The sequence below is a fragment of the Plectrocnemia conspersa genome, unplaced genomic scaffold, assembly GCF_051122295.1.
Source record: "Plectrocnemia conspersa isolate PC_06_02 unplaced genomic scaffold, ASM5112229v1 ptg000012l, whole genome shotgun sequence".
Taxonomy (NCBI): Eukaryota; Metazoa; Arthropoda; class Insecta; order Trichoptera; family Polycentropodidae; genus Plectrocnemia; species Plectrocnemia conspersa.
This window is the reverse complement of record NW_028277176.1, coordinates 6,223,767-6,243,298: the sequence shown is the minus strand read 5'-3', so window position 1 is coordinate 6,243,298 and position 19,532 is coordinate 6,223,767. Positions and strand designations below refer to the sequence as shown.

The 19,532-nt window shown below is 29.1% G+C and overlaps 4 protein-coding genes across 7 annotated transcripts in view; 2 read left to right on the top strand and 2 right to left on the bottom strand.

Moving 5' to 3' along the window:
- LOC148228058 (GPN-loop GTPase 1) overlaps nt 1-702 on the top strand; it is a 9,349-nt gene extending 8,647 nt beyond the window's left edge. Inside the window, exons 8-9 of the mRNA XM_088201005.1 lie at nt 352-474; nt 545-702. Of these exons, the coding sequence (XP_088057131.1) occupies nt 352-474; nt 545-621 (200 nt within the window). The 3' untranslated portion in view covers nt 622-702. The remainder of the gene's footprint in view (nt 1-351; nt 475-544) is intronic.
- Nucleotides 648-19,532, bottom strand: part of LOC148228056 (bifunctional FAD diphosphatase/FAD synthase-like) — a 25,002-nt gene continuing 6,117 nt past the window's right edge. The window contains exons 1-5 of one of the 4 annotated variants that reach the window (XM_088201011.1): nt 11,879-11,970; nt 4,195-4,272; nt 3,782-4,132; nt 3,601-3,722; nt 648-1,349 (exon numbers count right to left, since the gene is read on the bottom strand). In XM_088201011.1, coding sequence (XP_088057137.1) covers nt 1,193-1,349; nt 3,601-3,722; nt 3,782-4,132; nt 4,195-4,239 — 675 coding nt within the window. In that variant the 5' untranslated portion in view covers nt 4,240-4,272; nt 11,879-11,970 and the 3' untranslated portion in view covers nt 648-1,192. Of the gene's footprint in view, nt 1,350-3,600; nt 3,723-3,781; nt 4,133-4,194; nt 5,222-11,878; nt 11,971-19,532 lie in introns of those variants that run through there. The other 3 variants (XM_088201013.1, XM_088201014.1, XM_088201012.1) reach the window with 3 other exon arrangements.
- On the bottom strand, nt 6,822-11,973 carry LOC148228057 (tRNA (guanine(37)-N(1))-methyltransferase). The gene has a single exon (XM_088200997.1). It carries the CDS (start codon nt 11,797-11,799, stop codon nt 10,369-10,371), a length of 1,431 nt encoding a protein of 476 aa, XP_088057123.1. The 5' UTR covers nt 11,800-11,973; the 3' UTR covers nt 6,822-10,368.
- Nucleotides 16,789-19,532, top strand: part of LOC148228055 (ionotropic receptor 40a-like) — a 16,638-nt gene continuing 13,894 nt past the window's right edge. The window contains exons 1-3 of the mRNA XM_088200171.1: nt 16,789-16,868; nt 17,295-17,454; nt 17,521-17,627. Of these exons, the coding sequence (XP_088056297.1) occupies nt 16,789-16,868; nt 17,295-17,454; nt 17,521-17,627 (347 nt within the window). The remainder of the gene's footprint in view (nt 16,869-17,294; nt 17,455-17,520; nt 17,628-19,532) is intronic.

Genomic DNA, 19,532 nt, shown 5'->3' with positions numbered 1-19,532 from the left:
ATTCGAGGATTAAACTAATTTTTGTTTTTAAATCTGTCATATAGGACCATTTGTGTTCAATGTCATCATCACAACCGCCTGTACTTAAACTCAGTTTTGATGGATCAAAATTCCTCAGCAGCATAATAGGCTACTAACTTTGATTTAGTTTGTACTATGGTAATCCACTTAGATTCAAGGAATTTATGAACTCCACTGGTTAACTAAAAATTTATCTACAGCCAGATTTCATTATTTAGTCTGTTTAATCATCATTATTATTTTTACAAAAATTGTGTCGACCTATAAATTTAAGGCAAAACATTCTGAATGTTTCATTTGTACGCTTTTAATGAGACAAACTTATTTAAGGTACAAAAGATAGCCTTATAACAGAAGTAAGTAGAGGTAGAGAATTAAGTGAAATATATCTAAGACATCCAGCTAATGAGAGTTCTGAAGACGAAGAAGGAACTGAGACAGACAAAATGGACGGTAATATATTGTTTTATATATAAATATAAATGATATAAATGTAATGCTTAAAATAATTTTATTATTTTAGAAGAGAATCAACAGGATATGAATGACTTAAAAAAGTTTTTAAAGAACCACGCCAAACATGAAAAGGATAAAACTTGAATTAAATGATAATAACAAGAACATAATGCTATTGTAAACCTTTATTTTTTTAGTAAATAAACCGAAATATGTTTATCAGAATTTGTTTTTCACATTTGTATTTACTATATAGATAACGGTGGTTATGAAAAATATTTGTTTTTTTTATATAAAAGTGAATAACATAAATATTTATAACAAGCATTTGGAATCATTTAGTTATAATATAATATTGTCAATATGTCTTTTAGGCACAGATAATTTTAATATAATCTGATATTTTTTTTATTTTTTATTTTTTTTTAAAATAGCATAATAAAGCCAATATGTACATTAAATAAATAAATAAAATTTTCTATCTAATAAAAAATTTAGATTCCAATGTCTAATAATATTTTTACAATATGATCTAAGTTTGTTCTTTAGATAAATTAATATTATATAAATATAGTTGCATAACTTTTTTTATAGACTTAATAAAAAATTAATTTTTCTACTTATACAGTAAAAATAGTTTTATATTTTAAACGATTTTTAATTGTTTAGAATGTTGAGTTATCACAATTCTGCTATTAAGTCTTTTGGTGCATATTCAATTTCCACCTTTGGATGTGATTCTTCCGCTTCTTTCTAAAGAGCCGTCTTCCAAAAAGTACGCTGGTTTGTAAGTAACAATGCCAGTTGTCGGATCGGTGACTTTTAAAGATGGATTAGGAATGGTATTGTGCACATTTCCTAAAGACGTGTACCTGAAAATATTAAGAAATAATTATATCAAAATAATGTACATATCGAGGTTGGAAGAAGTAAGATAATAAAACATTGGAAGGTTTTAGTTTAGTACTATAGCTTATATTTGGCTCTTATTTAAAACTTTCTAAGATTAGTTATATTCATTTATAGAGGACTTTCTTGAACTTCAGGGTATTTTGCACATTAAATGTAATGAAATATAATAAAAAAATATCCTAAACAAAATTCTTATAAATATAAAACATATTAATACTTTACTGTGGGTTGCTTTAACAGCGTGTTTTGAATATTCCGTGTAATAAAATTAATCAGTTAAGGAACATATACAACAAAAATATTCTATGAACGTCACAGATTTTTCTATACGCGGATTACTTGTCGATATATCTGTACATCCTGTGTTGTATCACTCCACAGAGGTACCATTTATTGGTAAAAAGATTAAAGACCATATTTATGTCCTCATTCAACTTTTATTCTCATTAATGAATTATAATAAAAATACATTTTTTTATAAAATAGTGTGATTTTTAGAACAGATCTTTACATTCTACAGTAAATGATAAATAATAAAATAATAATAATTTAAATCCAATGTGAATTGAAGGCTTTATATTTAGAATATTTTAGCAAAACTATTAAAATTTTTGTGTGTGAATAATCACTAGCACTTATGTAATAAGAAAAATATTCCTTTATTATCTATTTTTCTTGGATCTATAACATTTACGGTATTTGCAGTAGTAAATTGTTCTCGCTCATAAGATTTTCATAAAAAAAAACTTATAGCGGCTGATGACAAAACACAAAAAATTTCAATGGTGTGGCGGGATAAGGGATGACTCATCAACAAAAATCCAGATAAGTCATTTAAATTATGACATTTCAGCTTACTGAAAATCCCTGCAATTCTAGTGAACAGTTGGTCGCGATGGTTAGAGCGCAATTAACCATTATGCCTGCACTACACTCTTTGGAAGTTGGCCAAGGTTGGCCAAGGACGGAGAATATAGTGGGTTACTTCGGTCGAGTTCGGTTTTGCCCGCTCCAAAATCTCTCGGAAGTTGTCCGAAGTTACCGAGAACGGGAGGTAAAGTGGGGGTAATTCAGTCGACTTGGCCAGCTTCGAGTGCTTTCGAACATTGTCGGCAAAAGGACCGAAGTCGGAGCTGCTCTTTCGAGCGCGAGCGGTGAGATACTTCCCCTTTCGCTCTCTCGCGTGTTAAGTGACGAGAGAGAGATAATGATATGTTGTTTCGCAAACTGAGATAGAACGAATAACTCGCTTCAATTTCAGTACGTGCGTAGGCGTCCTATGGTTAACACGCATGTCGAGTGCTGCATCGTGGTCACGTTATAATACCACATGCTTATCAGGGACTTCAACAGACTCTTACTGACATCTTTGAATATTTTAGGGCACCAAAAGGGATTAATTATATTTTTGATAGTATATTCTTCTAATAGATATCGTGATTATATTTTTTTTCATATAAAATTTAATAGTTAAAAAATAATAAAAAAAATCGTTTCGAATATCCTTAGAACAGTTGATATAAATGTCACACCATAACGAATTCTTATTTAGAATCGATGGCGACAAAGTCTAGGATAGTCACAGATGTGATGTTCGTACTCTGAAGTATCATTTTTATGCCTTATGGCATTTTGCAAAAGCCGACAAAGATTTTGCATAAATTGAATATTTACGACCGAAAAGTTTTCACTGATATTGTATTGGTGAGTGCCCACACAAACTTTTATAATTATCAGTAGCGTAATTTTAATAATATGACAATTTAAAAATTGAGATTATTTGGCACATTTTTCGATCGCACGCAAATATGCCGGCTGTACGTGACAAAAGCAGCCGTCCAGACGTCATTCACGCCCATGAAATTTGCGACAGTGTAGTCGCTTACTCGAAGTCGTAGGTCTCGGCCGACTTCAGTTGTAACTTCGGTTCGGACAGAGAGTTGTAGTGCAGGCATTAGAATGTCATACGCGCTCTTGTAACAATGGCAACACTAGCTACAATTTTTAAACTTGAAAAGTTTACCAAGGATTAAGGAACTCAATGTAAGCAAATACATGTTACTACCATATATGTGTAAAACGCTTGGGGGATAGTAAATCTGAATTCTCAAAAATGTATGAATTAGTTATAGTGGTTTCCCAATACTGTCAACACTTTTTATGGGACAGAATTATGAAGCTATTTAAATCATTCAATGTAATTCTACTTACCCTTTATAATACAAAGAACAACAAGGCACTTTCTTATCAATTAAATAACTCCATATTTCATGATAAGACCAGTCGAGGAGAGGACTGACTCTCATGATTTGCGGCCAATTGTGATCTGTCATCTGAAATATTTAATAAATTTAATATCGATACAAATGTATTATTTTATCAGTATGCTTACTTGAAAGAAGTCGAGATCTTCACTATACGGATCACTTCGACGTGTTCCCATGAGGCATGCTTTAATATTTGGATCTTCGCTGATCATTTTGTTTAGCACTAATCTAATATCACCGCGTATAACAGTCAGCTTCAACTTATACAACCGTTCAACATTATAAATAAACTCTTCCAATTCTGGAAAAGGATTATCGGATTTGATATAAACGAAATGTAGTAATTCCATATTAGAGATTTGGTTATTTTTCAGCACTCTCGAAATCATGTCTAAAAGTACTGTGCAGTCTTTTCCGCCATTAAAAGCAACAAATACTTCGTTTATTTTGTACTTTTTGAAGCACTTTTCTAATACCTAAAAGTTAAGTTTATTTTTTATATGATTTTTTTTATATTAAATGTTATTGTTACTCATACTTGGTTGGATTCAACAAGCACTTTGGAATAATCGATCAAGTTCATCTTTATTGTATTTAATCAAGTTTCAGCATTGATCTGTAAAAATAGAAACAAGACAAATTAAATTATTAGTGAAATAAATATAAGTTACAATGTACAAAATTTACAATTTGATGATTCTGTTTTTTAAATTACTCTATGCATTTTAAGATAATATAATTTAAAAGCTGACCTAACTGATACTTTTCTATTCCAAAATTGTGTTTTTGTGCTGGTGAACAGATGACGTCGTTATCTGTGTACTTCGTGCCGATGAATGGATGACGTCCTTCTATGTTATGTTTGTTTAAATTTAATGATGATCTTATCACCCAAATGCGCATGTTTAATGTGTAATATGTACATTTAATTATCACTATGATTAGTATAATTATTTGATTACAATATAATTATTGCTAAATTTTCATAATAACAGTAACTGTGTTAAATTTATTAGATGGTTATAGTTTTCAAGATCAATAACGAAATTTCTTTTAATTATGAAAATTTAGCAAATCAACATTAAGCCGTTTCAATGATTAATATAAATTATTTTAGCCCTGGTTACCGAAATCAACTTTTTCTACTTTGGCGACAATTGTCTGATTCGATGCCATCATTGAAGAAAAAATCAAATACATTTTTAATTGGCTACAGCCAATTTAATTTGTGGGTAAATATTTTTTACTATATAATACATTGATATTTAAATAATAATTAATACCATAAGGCTCAATTGGCATGAATCTGATATTAAAAATAATTCAGTTCTAGATTTAAGATACAATAGCTATTTAAAAAGTTGTTCCTTAACCCTTTGGCTACCGAAATCCGATATATCGGCTTTTGCTACACTAGCGAGAACTGCCGGATCCGACGGCTCCGAAATCGTAGTATCCAATACATTTGCAACCGTCTGTAGGGTAATTGATTCAGGGGTTTATAACATTTTTTCAAATATATGTTATAAATATATTATAATCATTATTTTTATACATATACACACACACACATATATATATATATATATATATATATATATATATATATATATATATATATATATATATATATATATATATATATATATATATATATATACATATATATATATATACATATATATATATATATATATATATATATATATATATATATATATATATATATATATACATATATATATATATACATATATATATACATAAATATATATATACATATATATATACATAAATATATATATATATATATATATATATATATATATATTTACATATATATATACTTAAATATATATATATATATATATTTACATATATATATACTTAAATATATATATATATATATATATATATATATATATATATATATATATATATATACATATATATATACATAAATATATATATATATATATATATATATACATATATATAAATATATATACATATATATATACATAAATATATATATATATATATATATATATATATATATATATATATATATAAATATATATATATATATATTTATATATATATATATATATATATATATATATATATATATTTATATATATATATAAATATATATATATATATATATATATATATATATAATATATGTAAATATATATATATATATATATATATTTACATATATATATACTTAATATATATATATATATATATATATATATATATATATATATATATATATATATATATATATATATATATATATATACATATATATATACATATATATATACATAAATATATATATATATATACATATATATAAATATATATACATATATATATACATAAATATATATATATATATATATATATATATATATAAATATATATATATATATATATTTATATATATATATATATATATATTTATATATATATATATATAAATATATATATATATATATATATATATATATATATATATATATATATATATATAATATATATATATGTAAATATATATATATATATATATATATATATATATATATATATATATATATATATATATATTCAACAGTCTGTATGGTATTTTTACTTAAACCATTATTTAAAAATATCATATTTTATTAATTTACGAAAAGTTTTATTTACATTTTAAAAATAAATAACATATTATATATCATTGTTATGGATTCCTGGTCGGAGTTCGGCCGCTCAGATCTCGTAATTTTTAATACGTCATGCGATAATGACTCTTATTACAGCGCAAATAAGAATTAAAATAACACACAATCGCATATTCGTCATTAATTAGGTCAAGTTCACTGCAGACAGCGTCGCACGCCGCGACAGCATGTTTACAAACTAAAATACACATTTGGACTTTTTAATTATTTAATAAAAAGTCCCGGCAGTTCTGGAACATTTTTCCAAAAATGCCCGGCATCCAAAGGGTTAATATCTTGCACACATTATTTATTATATATTAAATTATATTACATCCACAATGTATTATGTATAAAATGGGATAATCTTTATCGTATTATCCATAAGATTAACAACAAATAATTGTGAAAGGGTTCGAGGTAATAAATGCTGTGCAATGTCAGAAAAAAAGGCTTTTACATTTCGCAACTTTTATTTTACATTTTTTACTAATTTCAACATTAAAACTTATTACATTATTAAAAAAAAATGAAATAGTTAAAACAAGTAATGGTCTTAGGCTAATAAAGATATTTTCAATATCATAATTGATGGTGAATCCCATCAACATTATGGAGATTGTGTTGAAGATAAGATTCAACCAATCAACACCTAGTAGAAACATATACTTAAATCGATCTTTTTGGTAGTGGAATATCACTTTTTCATATATGTAGTTACCGAACATGTAAGAAAGTAAAAACATATTCGTCAAATTATACTAAAAAACTAAAAGGCGACAGAAACTTTTTAAAAAACTGTGCTTGCAACATGTCTGGGATATTTTAATACATCAACCATATAGTCTTGACTTTGTACCTTCACACTATCATTTTTGTTAAGAGCTTAGCAGAACTATCTTGATGATATAAATTTAACAGATTTGTGACAATACCACTCGGACTAGTTGTATGTCAAAAATTTCTAGGAATCCTTCAGTTATCAGAAATTTGGAAGGTCATCTATAAAAAAAACAGGATAAGCATTTTTTAAGTAGAAATGCAAGTCTTTCATAAAGTTAAAAAATAATATCAGTGATGAGATAAATATAATAGAAGACTGGTCTCTAACAACAAGCGTCTTTATGGTCTATACAGGCTTGTAAATCTATTGATACTAGAACACATTCTTATGAAAGTTTTAAGCGATTACAAGCTTTTGAGCGAAAAGTCCTTAGTTAGATCTTCATATTATATTTATGATCGTTAATATGACAATGAATTATAAGAGCTATATCAAGTCTGATGCTAACAAATAAAACAAAACTTCTGATGGCCTGGACATATGTCCTGAAGCCTGCAAAGTGGTTAACATTATAGTTTGAAGGTAAAGCTCAGTAAATAGTGCCGCATGTCTCAGGGTATAAAATATAAAATAAAAATATTTCATTAACCTTGCTCTAGCAAGGTTAATGAAAAAAATTATACATTGAATAAAACATAAAAAAATACACATTTGCATCAACCGAACAAATAAAATATATACATATTTTTTTCAAACACAAATATTACTTACATACATGCTTGTATAGACAAGGTTATAATAAAACGTAGAACTGTGTAGTTTTTGCCAACTTACGAAGCAAAAATTGTTTCGTCAACGGTATTTTTTATATTATTTAAAAGTTATACATAAAATATCATTTCAATAATAAAAACTTAACATAAAAACGTAAAATTAACACAATATTTGAATGTATGTATATCAATACATCTTAACTAGATTTTAACATTGTAGGCATTTGGTTCATTGCAATGTCAAAGTTACACATTCTCTTTTCGTACAAATTTGAAGCACCGAATAATATATTCTAAGGCAATATGAAACCGACACAATATATCTTTATGAGTCAATTTTTTATTGCAATATAAAACTGACTCATTACAACATTATTTTTGACGACTATACCTATGTCGTTGTTCACATTTTATTGGCTTCTGGCACTGTTTTTGTACTGTATTGTAATTTGGACGCTCTTCCACAATGAAATTATAAAATATTTGATTAAGTGAGATTAAGTTCGATTTGACATTAAAGTTTAGCCATTTGTAAGAATCTGGATTTAGATGATTATGAATAAAACAGTATAAAAAATTAAAAGTTCAATAAGTGACGACTGCTACACAATTTTTAATTTTAGCTAATACGAGAGGGAGATTGATAACTTCACAGCTCAACACAAATAAGGAATCACTGTTCTATGTTAGGTTATGTGAACTGTTATTAGTGTTCCTGAAAACTTTACATTATTCCGTGAATTAGTGTGAAACAAATTCAATGAAACACTATTGTCTTTTGAATACAATGGACAGCTGAATTTAAATATTCGAAGAAAACGCATTAAAGAAGATCTTCACAGTAAACGACTTACAACTTCTACCATAGATTTGGCTCACAATGTGATTATAGCAGATCTTGAATCAATGTTCAAGAAATAGTAGAGACTGTGTGCATATGTTTTAGATAGTGTTCAAAATATTTTGAGCAATCAGTTAAAAAAAGTCGAATGTTTCTGTGAGATTGGTCCAATGGCTTTTTACGGTAGATCGGAATAGTATTCGTTTCTACAAAACACTGAAGCTTATGCAGATATGTTCTTGAATAATTTTTTTACGGTCGAGGATAAGGATTGATCTTAATCAAAGCAGTATTTAAAAATATTTTGCGAAACCACACTAACCCATATGGGCTATGATAAAAACAACTTTATATTTAAATACAAGCACATATTGCTTTAGAGGCTAAGACAATATATCAATGATTCCAGATCTTTAGTGAAATGTACTCAAATTATCAGTTAATTTATTGTTATTTTTTCTCCCATATTTTTATTTTTTCCTAAAATTATAACCACCGACATTTTATTTTATATCAAATTGTGGCTAACAGCAAATTGTAAACATGAAAATGGTTATAAACCAGTAATATGTATAATACATATAACTATTATGTTTGTAAAACTATATTATTGAAATAAATGTATATAAAAAAGCAGTATTCACTACCTCCTAAAACAGTAATGGTGGTTCCTGTTTTTTTGGGGATAGGAAAGAAATATTATTAAATCATAACATAAACAATATATCCATCAACAGGATAATGCTTTAGCAAATAGTCATGATCGGTATGGCTTTGAATTGTTACCTCATCTTTCCTATTCATGGGATCTGTCCGTTTCCGAACTTCAAAGAAGTTGTAGCAGCTGTAACTGAGTATTTTGTGTTCTTTCAACAGATTGGGATCATAGCTAGTGTAGGGATTCAAAATGGGACTATATTGATAAATGAAGGCTGTGAAGTTATCAATCTACCTTTGTACTTCTCCGATCAAGTTCTTACATTCTAAACTGAACTTGTGCAGATATAAATGCATTATATGTATTTATATAGAATATAATTATATTGTTTTTGAGTGGAAGAACGTCGTTTTTATATTATTTATATATTTTATATGTTACAGTTAGTGTTAAATTTCGATAAAGTATGTACTAACTATGACTTGATAATGTAAGCTTTAACTAGCGAGTGTGTGAAATCTCTGACATGAGCTAGTTACATCGTCAACGAACAAGATTTGAAGGACGATCATGTTTAACAATCAATCGTAGAGCAAATAATAAAAAAAAATTAGCATTGGTCAGAACAGTGAGCACCCCAAGAATAACTATCTGCATCGAATCTACTTAAAAGGAGAATTATATAAATTGGCAATAAGATTTACCTTACACAAATGGTTTAGAATACCTATTAAATATACAAATTATTACATTTTAAATACTTTAACAAACACTGAACAGTGAGAGCATTCAATAACTAGTTACATTGTTCATAAATTATTTTGTGTATTCTGTAACTCGAATTATTTGACAGTACATACATTGACTAGTTAATGCATACATTTTCGAAATTCACACTTTGCTTGTAACATATATATAAAAGGCAAAATTAACAGATCGATACATTCAAGTTTTAAGATTTTTAGATTTTGGTTCATCTTCAACGGTAAAGGTACATTTTCTTTTTTCGCACAAATTGGAAGCGTCAAATAATATGTTACGAGGCAATATAAAAGTGACTCTCATCATTTCTTTTTTCGGAGCAACGCTTCTAACATGAACGATTTCTAATATTTGATCGGAAACGTCTAAACCGATGCTATCGTTCACCTTTTTACTGGCTTCTTTTGGCTCTTCGGTTGGCATAAAGAAATAAACATGAACGATAATTTGCAATTTACAAATCAAATCTTTATCTGCGTGCTGACATAGATTTACAAAACTATCTAAGAACGTTAAGGCCAGTGCCGGCAAGTTCATGGTCAAGTGAACGGTACTATCTTGTTGTAAATTAAAACTAGGATGCTCTTCAGTTATGAAATTATAAAATATCTTCTTAATAAAATTTCGACCGTCCATGTTGAAAGTTTTAATAGTTTTAGGTTTGATTCTGTTCAATTGGATATTGTGGGTTAGCCATTGAAAAGAATCTGGATTTAAATCGTTGGCGAATACAGTACATTGTTTTTTACCGGCAGGAATGGCAAATGGTCCGACTCCGCAGAAAACATCAAACAGAACGTCTTTCTTCTTCAACATGTTTGTGATTCTTTCGTGTTCGGTGGAGAGGCGTGGATTCCAATATACTTTAGAGAAGTCAAATTCGAACTTGCAGCCGTTCTCTTTGGTGCACGTGATGAAGTTATCCTCTCCGTGCAGTAATTCGAATGAGAAGTTTCTGTAAGTATTGTCTATTTGATTCATCTTGTTGACGACTGTCTTGCAATTCTTCACTTTGTCCAATAGTACTTCTCCGATCAAGTTCTTATATTCTAAATTGTAATCGCGCAGATTTAGATGAATTATATGTCCGATGATGGAATATCCGCTTAACTGGTTGTTTTCGAGCGGAAGAACAGCATTGAATATTTCGTCACTCTTCCAATTGCTGTAGTTGAGCGTAACACTTTTGTGTTGAAAGCTGTCTTCGGTGACATCAAAGAGCGAGAGGGTATCGGTGATGGATTTATCCAAGTCGGTCCAGTTTAGCACCAGTGACGGGTTAAGGAAAGCTATTTTTCCACTATTCGGGTCACTGTCAAAAGGCTGCACCGGTTTAAAATTATCCACTTTTAATAGAAACTTCTTCAGCAGTTTGATGGTGGGGGATAATTTTTCATTACCGATTTTTAAGGTAGGGATGTTGAAGACCTTCTGGAATTTCTCTCGATTCAGTATTTTCATACCCCTGACTTCATCTGGCGGCAAAAGTTTCATCATAGTAAAGAAATTGTTCTTCGACTGTGTCGCAATGTCAATTGAGTAACACTTTTTTATGTGTCCAAAGTTTATGTTGCACAATTTTGAGGTTAGTTTCATAAGACGGGAAAACCACATCACCAGAAATAGCGACTTAAAATTATAGACACCGCAAAATATATCGAGTTTTGCTATGATTCGATTATAATAGTCATACCCTCGAAAAGAACCGAGCCAACAGCCAGCCGAACCAAGATTCGAGACGAAACTGGCTGGGTGACATTAACTGGCCTTAACAAAAAATATAGCGGCCATGACAAAAAATAAGTATACAGTAAAAAATATATGAATAAATTTTAGATGCTAATAAAAAATTTAATAAATAAAAAAAATAATCAACCTTAATGATTAAATGTGCAATATAAACTGACTCATTCATAAATAAGTTTCAATGTATTTATTAATATGAATATATGTACATATATGTACATACATATATAATTTAGATAGTAGTTCAATTTAATAATTTATCACAAATCTGGCCATAATAACTTAACAAGTTTACCCAATGTGTTGTAATAGTCCTTGCATTAAATACAAAACGTAATTAATACTCTCTAGGGCAGGGACGTCATTTGAGGAGACAATTGGTACTATTTGCACTGACTATCCAACTTCTGACCTTCCCCTTGGAAAAAGCTAAAACACCGTCCTTGCTCTAGGGCAGCGTTTTTAAAGGCAACAAATTAAATGTTCAGAATTTTAATAAACTTTGAGTTTTTTTAAAAATAAAATTTCTGTCAGAATTGTATTATAGCCCGGTCATATAATTCAGGGTCAGAATAAATAGCAAATGGTTAAAATAAAAATATCATACGGTCAGAATAAAATAAAGGACGATCAGAATTAAAATATATGACGATCATGTGAATAAAACAATATTAAATATAAAAAAATCAAAATAAATAAATCGACTTTCTCGACTTTCACGTTGATTTTTTTAAGTTTCTCGTACTCGAGACAACGAAAACAAATAATTCCCGGGAATACATTTTCGAGTTTTCTTGACACAGAATTCTTATAAACGACACTTTTTGTCTAGTCCACGACGTCCGTTTTTGTCTGGCCGAATCATCTGACTTTATTAATTTTTGCATACCATGCTAAATTATGCATTGCACACCATGCTGTTATTTTTTAATCCAAAAATATATATTCGGTGATGAACATCGCTTTATTTCATTATTAAAATGTGTTTTTAAATGGTCATTTAAAAACATGTTAATTGGAATATAGATTTGGAGAAAAAATAGCAGAAGATCCAAATGAGATCCTCTTGGTACTTTAAATAGACATTTTTTTCATTGAAGTTAAGATTATCAATGCTCACATACAGTGGCGTAGCTAGGGTATGTGCCGCCCGGGTCAATCCTTAAAATTGCCGCCCCCCCTATACATTTTTTTGCAGGGTCATAAAATCAGCATTTCTTAAAATAATACATTGATAATTGTTAAGCTCTTGCTATTCGTAGATATATATAAATTTTAGTTTATTCAGGGTTTAGAACCACACTAGACGATTCCATCGCGAATATGCCGCCCCCAAGCGAGTGCCGCCCGGGGTGGCCCGTCCCCCCATAGCTACGCCACTGCTTACATACTGACAACGATCACTTAAGCGACTCGAGAACAAGGTTACAAGTCCGTTTGAGAAATCGAAGTTGCTTTACTTCCAAAGAAGATGTCCATGAGAAGTTTTTTTTAGTGTTACTTGTATGGTCAGTATAGATTAATAAACCCGGATTTATAAATCAAGGGACCTTGTCACTGCCTTCGAAAAACACAGAAGGCCAGTGATCGTAAAACATATGTATTACTATTTAACGGATCAAGACAACATTTGTATATTTTACAAATCAAAAAAAGATAATATTTTCAATGATAAATTAAAAATATATCAAAGGAAAACAATGAGATTCTGAAAGTCCCTTGATATAAAAAAATAAATTCAGTCTTGTCCTAAAAACTATGCGATTTGAGCTTTATTAAACCGTACCTCAATGTTTTTTTTGTACATTATTACTTTGAAAATAATAATAACAGTGTATATAGGGTATTAAGTGATTGCGTAAAAAATATAATACTTGAATATATTTTCATTTCTAAAACAATTACATCATTTGTATATGACTAGACTCAAACGTGCAAAGTCCAAATACGATTAATATTTCACTAACCTTTGCCTTCCTGTGATGTAAACAGACTACATATAATCTTAATATTTATAATACAAAGTACATATTTTATGTTTTTCACCGAAATACACTAGCATATCAAACAATATTAAAAATACATAACTAATCATCAGATGTGACAAATATAAATATTTTGTCTAAAAATCGTGTTGCCAATCAGTTTTTGTACAAAGGTTTTCAATTTGATTTTTGAAAAATATTTTATGCATTGCATATACATATATTATCTAACAGTTTTAACAATTTTAGAGATAACAAATATTGATTAGAATAACTTGACGAATCAAATAAATATGATAACAACGCTGAATTCGAAATAAACGAAGATATAACAGACACATAATATCTCAGATGATAAGGATTCGGAGAGAATGATGTTTGAGTTTGAATGCAATTTACTACAACCAATATCCTCAAAATCATATTTTGGTTTGTCGACATATTCAGTAATGTCTAGTTGGATGGCAGGTAGACAAGATAGTAAAGATTTATTGTTTCTGAGTTAAAATTATAAGCTTTAAAAATGATTTTTAATACATTTCGATATGACTTTTTTTAATACATATAAGATAAACACTAAGAGCTAGAGTATGTCATTGTGAGAAAATTTTTAATGCCAAATATGTACAATCTAGCTCGATTTCAATTAATTATCACGATATTCATCCGTGAGATTAGGCAAATATTGGTAAACATAATCTTTAATGAAATACTAATTACTAATTTTTGAATTTAAAAACAATAAAGTCCATATGGGATTCGAACCCAGGTCTTTCAGTTCAATAGTCAGCGACATATACCACTCATTTATCGTGCTGATATATGTAACTGTGGATAAACGCCTGGAAACCGAAAGGGGAAATTAAAACTTTTTTCAATAATTAAGTAATTTATGCTACAGCAAAATAAAGCAGATTTTTTTAATGAAGAGTAAGTTTGATGACGCTGGAGTTAGTTAAGCTGAGACAAAAAAAACAAAGACTATTTTTCCCTTTAGCTAATCAAAAGGTGCGTTCGATACTTGAGATAAAATGATGAAGGAATAAATGTGCGTAAAAGGAGGTGGCCTTTTAGGTAATTTATGTAGACAATTAAATATAAGATACATTTAGAGCAATGTTTTTAACAGTTTTCAGTGTTGAACTTTAAGGTAATTTATGTAGACAATTAAATATAAGATACATTTAGAACAATTTTATTTCGAAATTTTTATTTACCTAATTATAATATATAAATTAGTTGTACAATAACTTTAAAAGTATATTATGTTAGGCGAAACAAGAGTGAACAGTGAGACTGACCTTTCTGACTGAATGTGCAATAGAAACTGACTGCCATTCTTTGATAAGTTCAGATTTATATACTTTCGTTGTCAATCAAAGGTCGATATAAATGTGTAATATTGATGATACTTATGTTTTCTAGTTCGTTTTTATTTAAACAATAATGATGACAATCTAGTGTACATACTAATTGTTTAAGATAATTAAATAATAATATAATAACAGTCGTTAATTAATGTATCCTGACATTGTCTTTCTTTATAAAATCGCAGTTTTAATTAGTATTATATATAGACATTTAATTGAAAAAAATATAGTTAAAACATATCTTAGGTTGTATATTAAGGGCAGGACATTGACTTAAAATAATGATATATGTTATCTAGAACGATTATTTACAAATTAAAAATTAAGAAGAACCTTTCTGTCTGACTGCAATGAAATGCTGTCATTCTTTGATAAGTTCAGATTTAACGACTCTTGATGATAAATAAGGGTAAATATGAAGAAGTATTATTTTTAAAAGCAATATATTCTATTATGTAATTATTTAAACAATACTATGGACAATGTATACTATATTTATTTATAAATCATCTTCGAATATTTTTCATTTTTCTATCGATTAGTTTGAGAGAAACTTAAGATTGGTAAAATTATTTATTAATTACAAAAGCATAACTATTAAACGAGTATATTTGGCTAATGTTTTTTATTATATACTAATATGCGTTATCAAATATTATAATTAAAGAAAAGTCTAAAAAATGCAATTAAATATATTTTATATATAATAATTTTGCACATATAAAAAATGTTCTAAGAATGTTTTAAAGATTTAAAAAAAAACTTCCTTCATTTATTTTGAGTAAATGAATTAAATAAAAATATAATGTATAACGATGGTTACCCTGTTATTGATATAAATTGAAGAATATAAGCTTTTGATGTTCATAGTTTGAGTTCATTATTCAAAAGCGATAGGATGTATTTAAGAAAAATATATTTGTTAGCATTTTTATTAAGCAGTTTATTAGTGAATACTAATGGTATAACATAAATGTAATTATGTATTGTTATATATAATAAATTAATGGATTTATTGCAGGATTTCATCACAATATTACAAATTTCTTCAAAGATTTTGCTCTCGCTCTTCAAAAGAATAAATATGCCATCGTAAGTGGAAATGAAAGTAAATCAATGTATGTCTTATCTATATGTCAATATTTAATTTTAAAATATTATCTAATTATTGATATTAATACATCAGGCCTCCATATATTGAACATTTAAATAAAATGCTGAGCATGGAATATATTAGCACATTTTTATTTTCAATGGAACGTATACACAGGAATGAATCTGTAATTATTATATCCTAAATTTACTTTTCACTGTAATATATGTATTTTTTTATTTTTTATATGGAGCAGTATTTTCAATTTATAAAAAAATCCATGGAAGACTATGAAGAGGTCAATACGATATTTATATGCGAGAGTGTAAATTGCGAAGAAGTCATAGCAGAGATAAAAAATAGAAAATTTATTCGTCGCAGCCTCCTTTACATCTTTTATTGGGGCGATATGGATATCAGTAAAACTTTTATGAATTTCATACACGATGCTATGAGAATAGTCGCGGTCACAAAGCCCAAACCAGGATTGTGAGTAAAACGTGTTTATAGGCAACATATATTGTACACTCGGTGCGATACAAAATATTACGGACTGATTTTTTTATAAATTTAATTATTATTGCTTTTAATGTTAGGCATTGATTGTTAAGAAACCTAAACTGCTTATTAAATTTTAAGGCAAAAATAATTTAAATACAATTCAGTCTATTTTGATCTTGAATATAATATTGTCAGAGCTGATGGCGCAGTTTCTGGGGGGCGCTATTGTAACGTAGGCTCTGTTGACGCAAACCCCTTTGGCTTTGTTAAAATTATTATTCTCATATAATACATTTCCACTTTTTTAATTTATTTTATCGTAATAAAAACAGTTTTCGTAATAATTTTGTTTCCATTAAAATATTATATATGTATGCTTATGTATTCGTATTAAAATTATTCATATATACGCAGATTTAGGATATTCTACAATCAAGCGTCTCCAAGGTATACGAAATTCTTAACGAAGGTAAATTGGTGGTCGGGAAGGCTGTACAAATCCCCGGCCCTTCCATTGCCGAAAACCGTATTCGATAATTTCGAAGGGAAAGTTTTTAAAATACCCGTTTTACACGTAAGTTCATCTCTCATAATAAAATGTATTAAATATAATTAAAGTCCGTTGAAATATTCAACACAGGTTCCACCGTGGCATTTCGTGTCAAATTATAATGACACAGCAATTGAAGTAATCGGTGGAAGAGATCATCAATTATTAAAGCTCTTGGCTATGAAGCTTAATTTCAGGCGAGTAGTAAATAATTTATTTAAATTATACATATCTATAATAAGATACATTTTATACAGCAAAACATCGTTAAATCGTACGGTTATAAATTAAAATAATTTATAATTTAGGGAATAATTTACTATAATTCTATTTACTTAAGAAACTGTGTTGCGTAACATAAATTTAGTGAAATTATAATTTCAAGTTTAAAGGGCAAAGGGGAGTGACTTTAAAGCCAAATAGACGCTGAAAAACCACATTTATAGAGAAATGTAGCTGCTATCAGACGGTGGAGTTAAAATGGCAGGTCTTGAAAGTCAAAGAGTCTTCGATGGCGTGTCGAGTTGTATTATTGTCGGTTGCGATGTCTGTAGAGTAGCTGGAATTTGTCGTGATGTGTCTAGTGTTTGCTTTCTGAACGATCTGCTCACCTCTCTCGTGCTAATTTTTTATTTCTTCTGACTCGTCTCTGCTTTTGTTACTCCGTGGCATCTAAAGTGCTACATATTTTATAATGCAGGTTTGCAAATAAGTGAGAAATTTTCTTCGCATCTTGGACACGCTCATGTAATGTGCTCAAGTCTTTAAATATAAATGGTCCAGATGGCCACTCCGCAATTGGCAACAAAAGCATTAATTTCTAACAAAGATTCTTTTTTTAGCGTTACTTGTAGGTGCTAAACAGCTTTGGATGGATGTGTTATTTGGTGGTCCGTGACATATTTTCAATTATTAAAGCAATTGTTTCCTTATTATATCCCTTTTTCCATTGTATGTGTTCAAAAGTTTTTTAAGCTAATCTCATCGTCGCTATTATAATCTCAATGAGATTTTAGGGAGCGTAGCTCTAGGGGTGGTTGACCTCGCGGCCAATGAGACTCTTCGGTGAATTCTATTAGATTGTTTATTAAGTTATAATTAAAATTTTGACTATGGATGATTACGGCGTAACGTTTCTCGCGATGAAGGTGTACGTGGCGCAGGTGATGATGGCCGTAGATGATGCTCAGGGTTCTTAGGCTGCGTGCGGCGAGTGTCAGGTGTGATCTTCAGGGTTGTCGGTTCCTCCAGATGGCTGCTGGTAGATTTTGGCTCTCTGGTTGTCAGCGTCGCTGGCTCTGCTGTCTCTGTGCCTCCGTCTCTTGTGGTGCCGTGGACCGTCTGCCCTCTTCTCGTCGGAGTCTGGGCTTATATCCGCTAGCTAGCTAATCACGATTGTGCATCGATCTCCTAGCCAATCGCTGGAGTGGCTTCTTAGAATTCGAGAAATCGGATGTGTATTTCCGAAAGTGAGTTTTTTGCTTGGCTCTGGACTTTCGAATTCTTCGGAAAGGATTTGCATTGGGGTAATTGATTGCGTCTGTACCATTTTGTCACAAAAGAGATTCTCTTAACGACCCGTGCTGTGTGGTCAAAAGAAATCGCTCTTGTGCCATGATGTTTGTCTCATTATTAATAAATGAACGTTTTTGGTGACGGTCATTAACAATGAGACAATCGCCCTTTTAAATGTGCCTATATGTGTGGTCGCCACAGGATTAAAATTCTTCAGTTTTAATTTCTACCATTCTGATCATCTCTGCGAGTTACTTGCTTAAAGGCGCACTTACACCTTACTTATATAATTATTTATGAAAAAGGTTGGTTCGACTTGTGATAAAGCATTTTAACTATTAAAGAAAATATGGGTTTCTTCGATTCAGAAAGGATTCATATTAGCAGCCTTGAGAAGAGATAACACATGAATTCGGGGTTATCTTTAAAACGACCGTTTACGAGTTGTTTTATAGTATAAAATATTTCAGTTTATATTATATAGAGTATTTTTCATTCCATTTAGAATAATGGACTCAAACAACGTTATGAAACTAATGCTAATTTTGCTCTAAATATGCTATTGTGACATACATTTTTGAGTATTT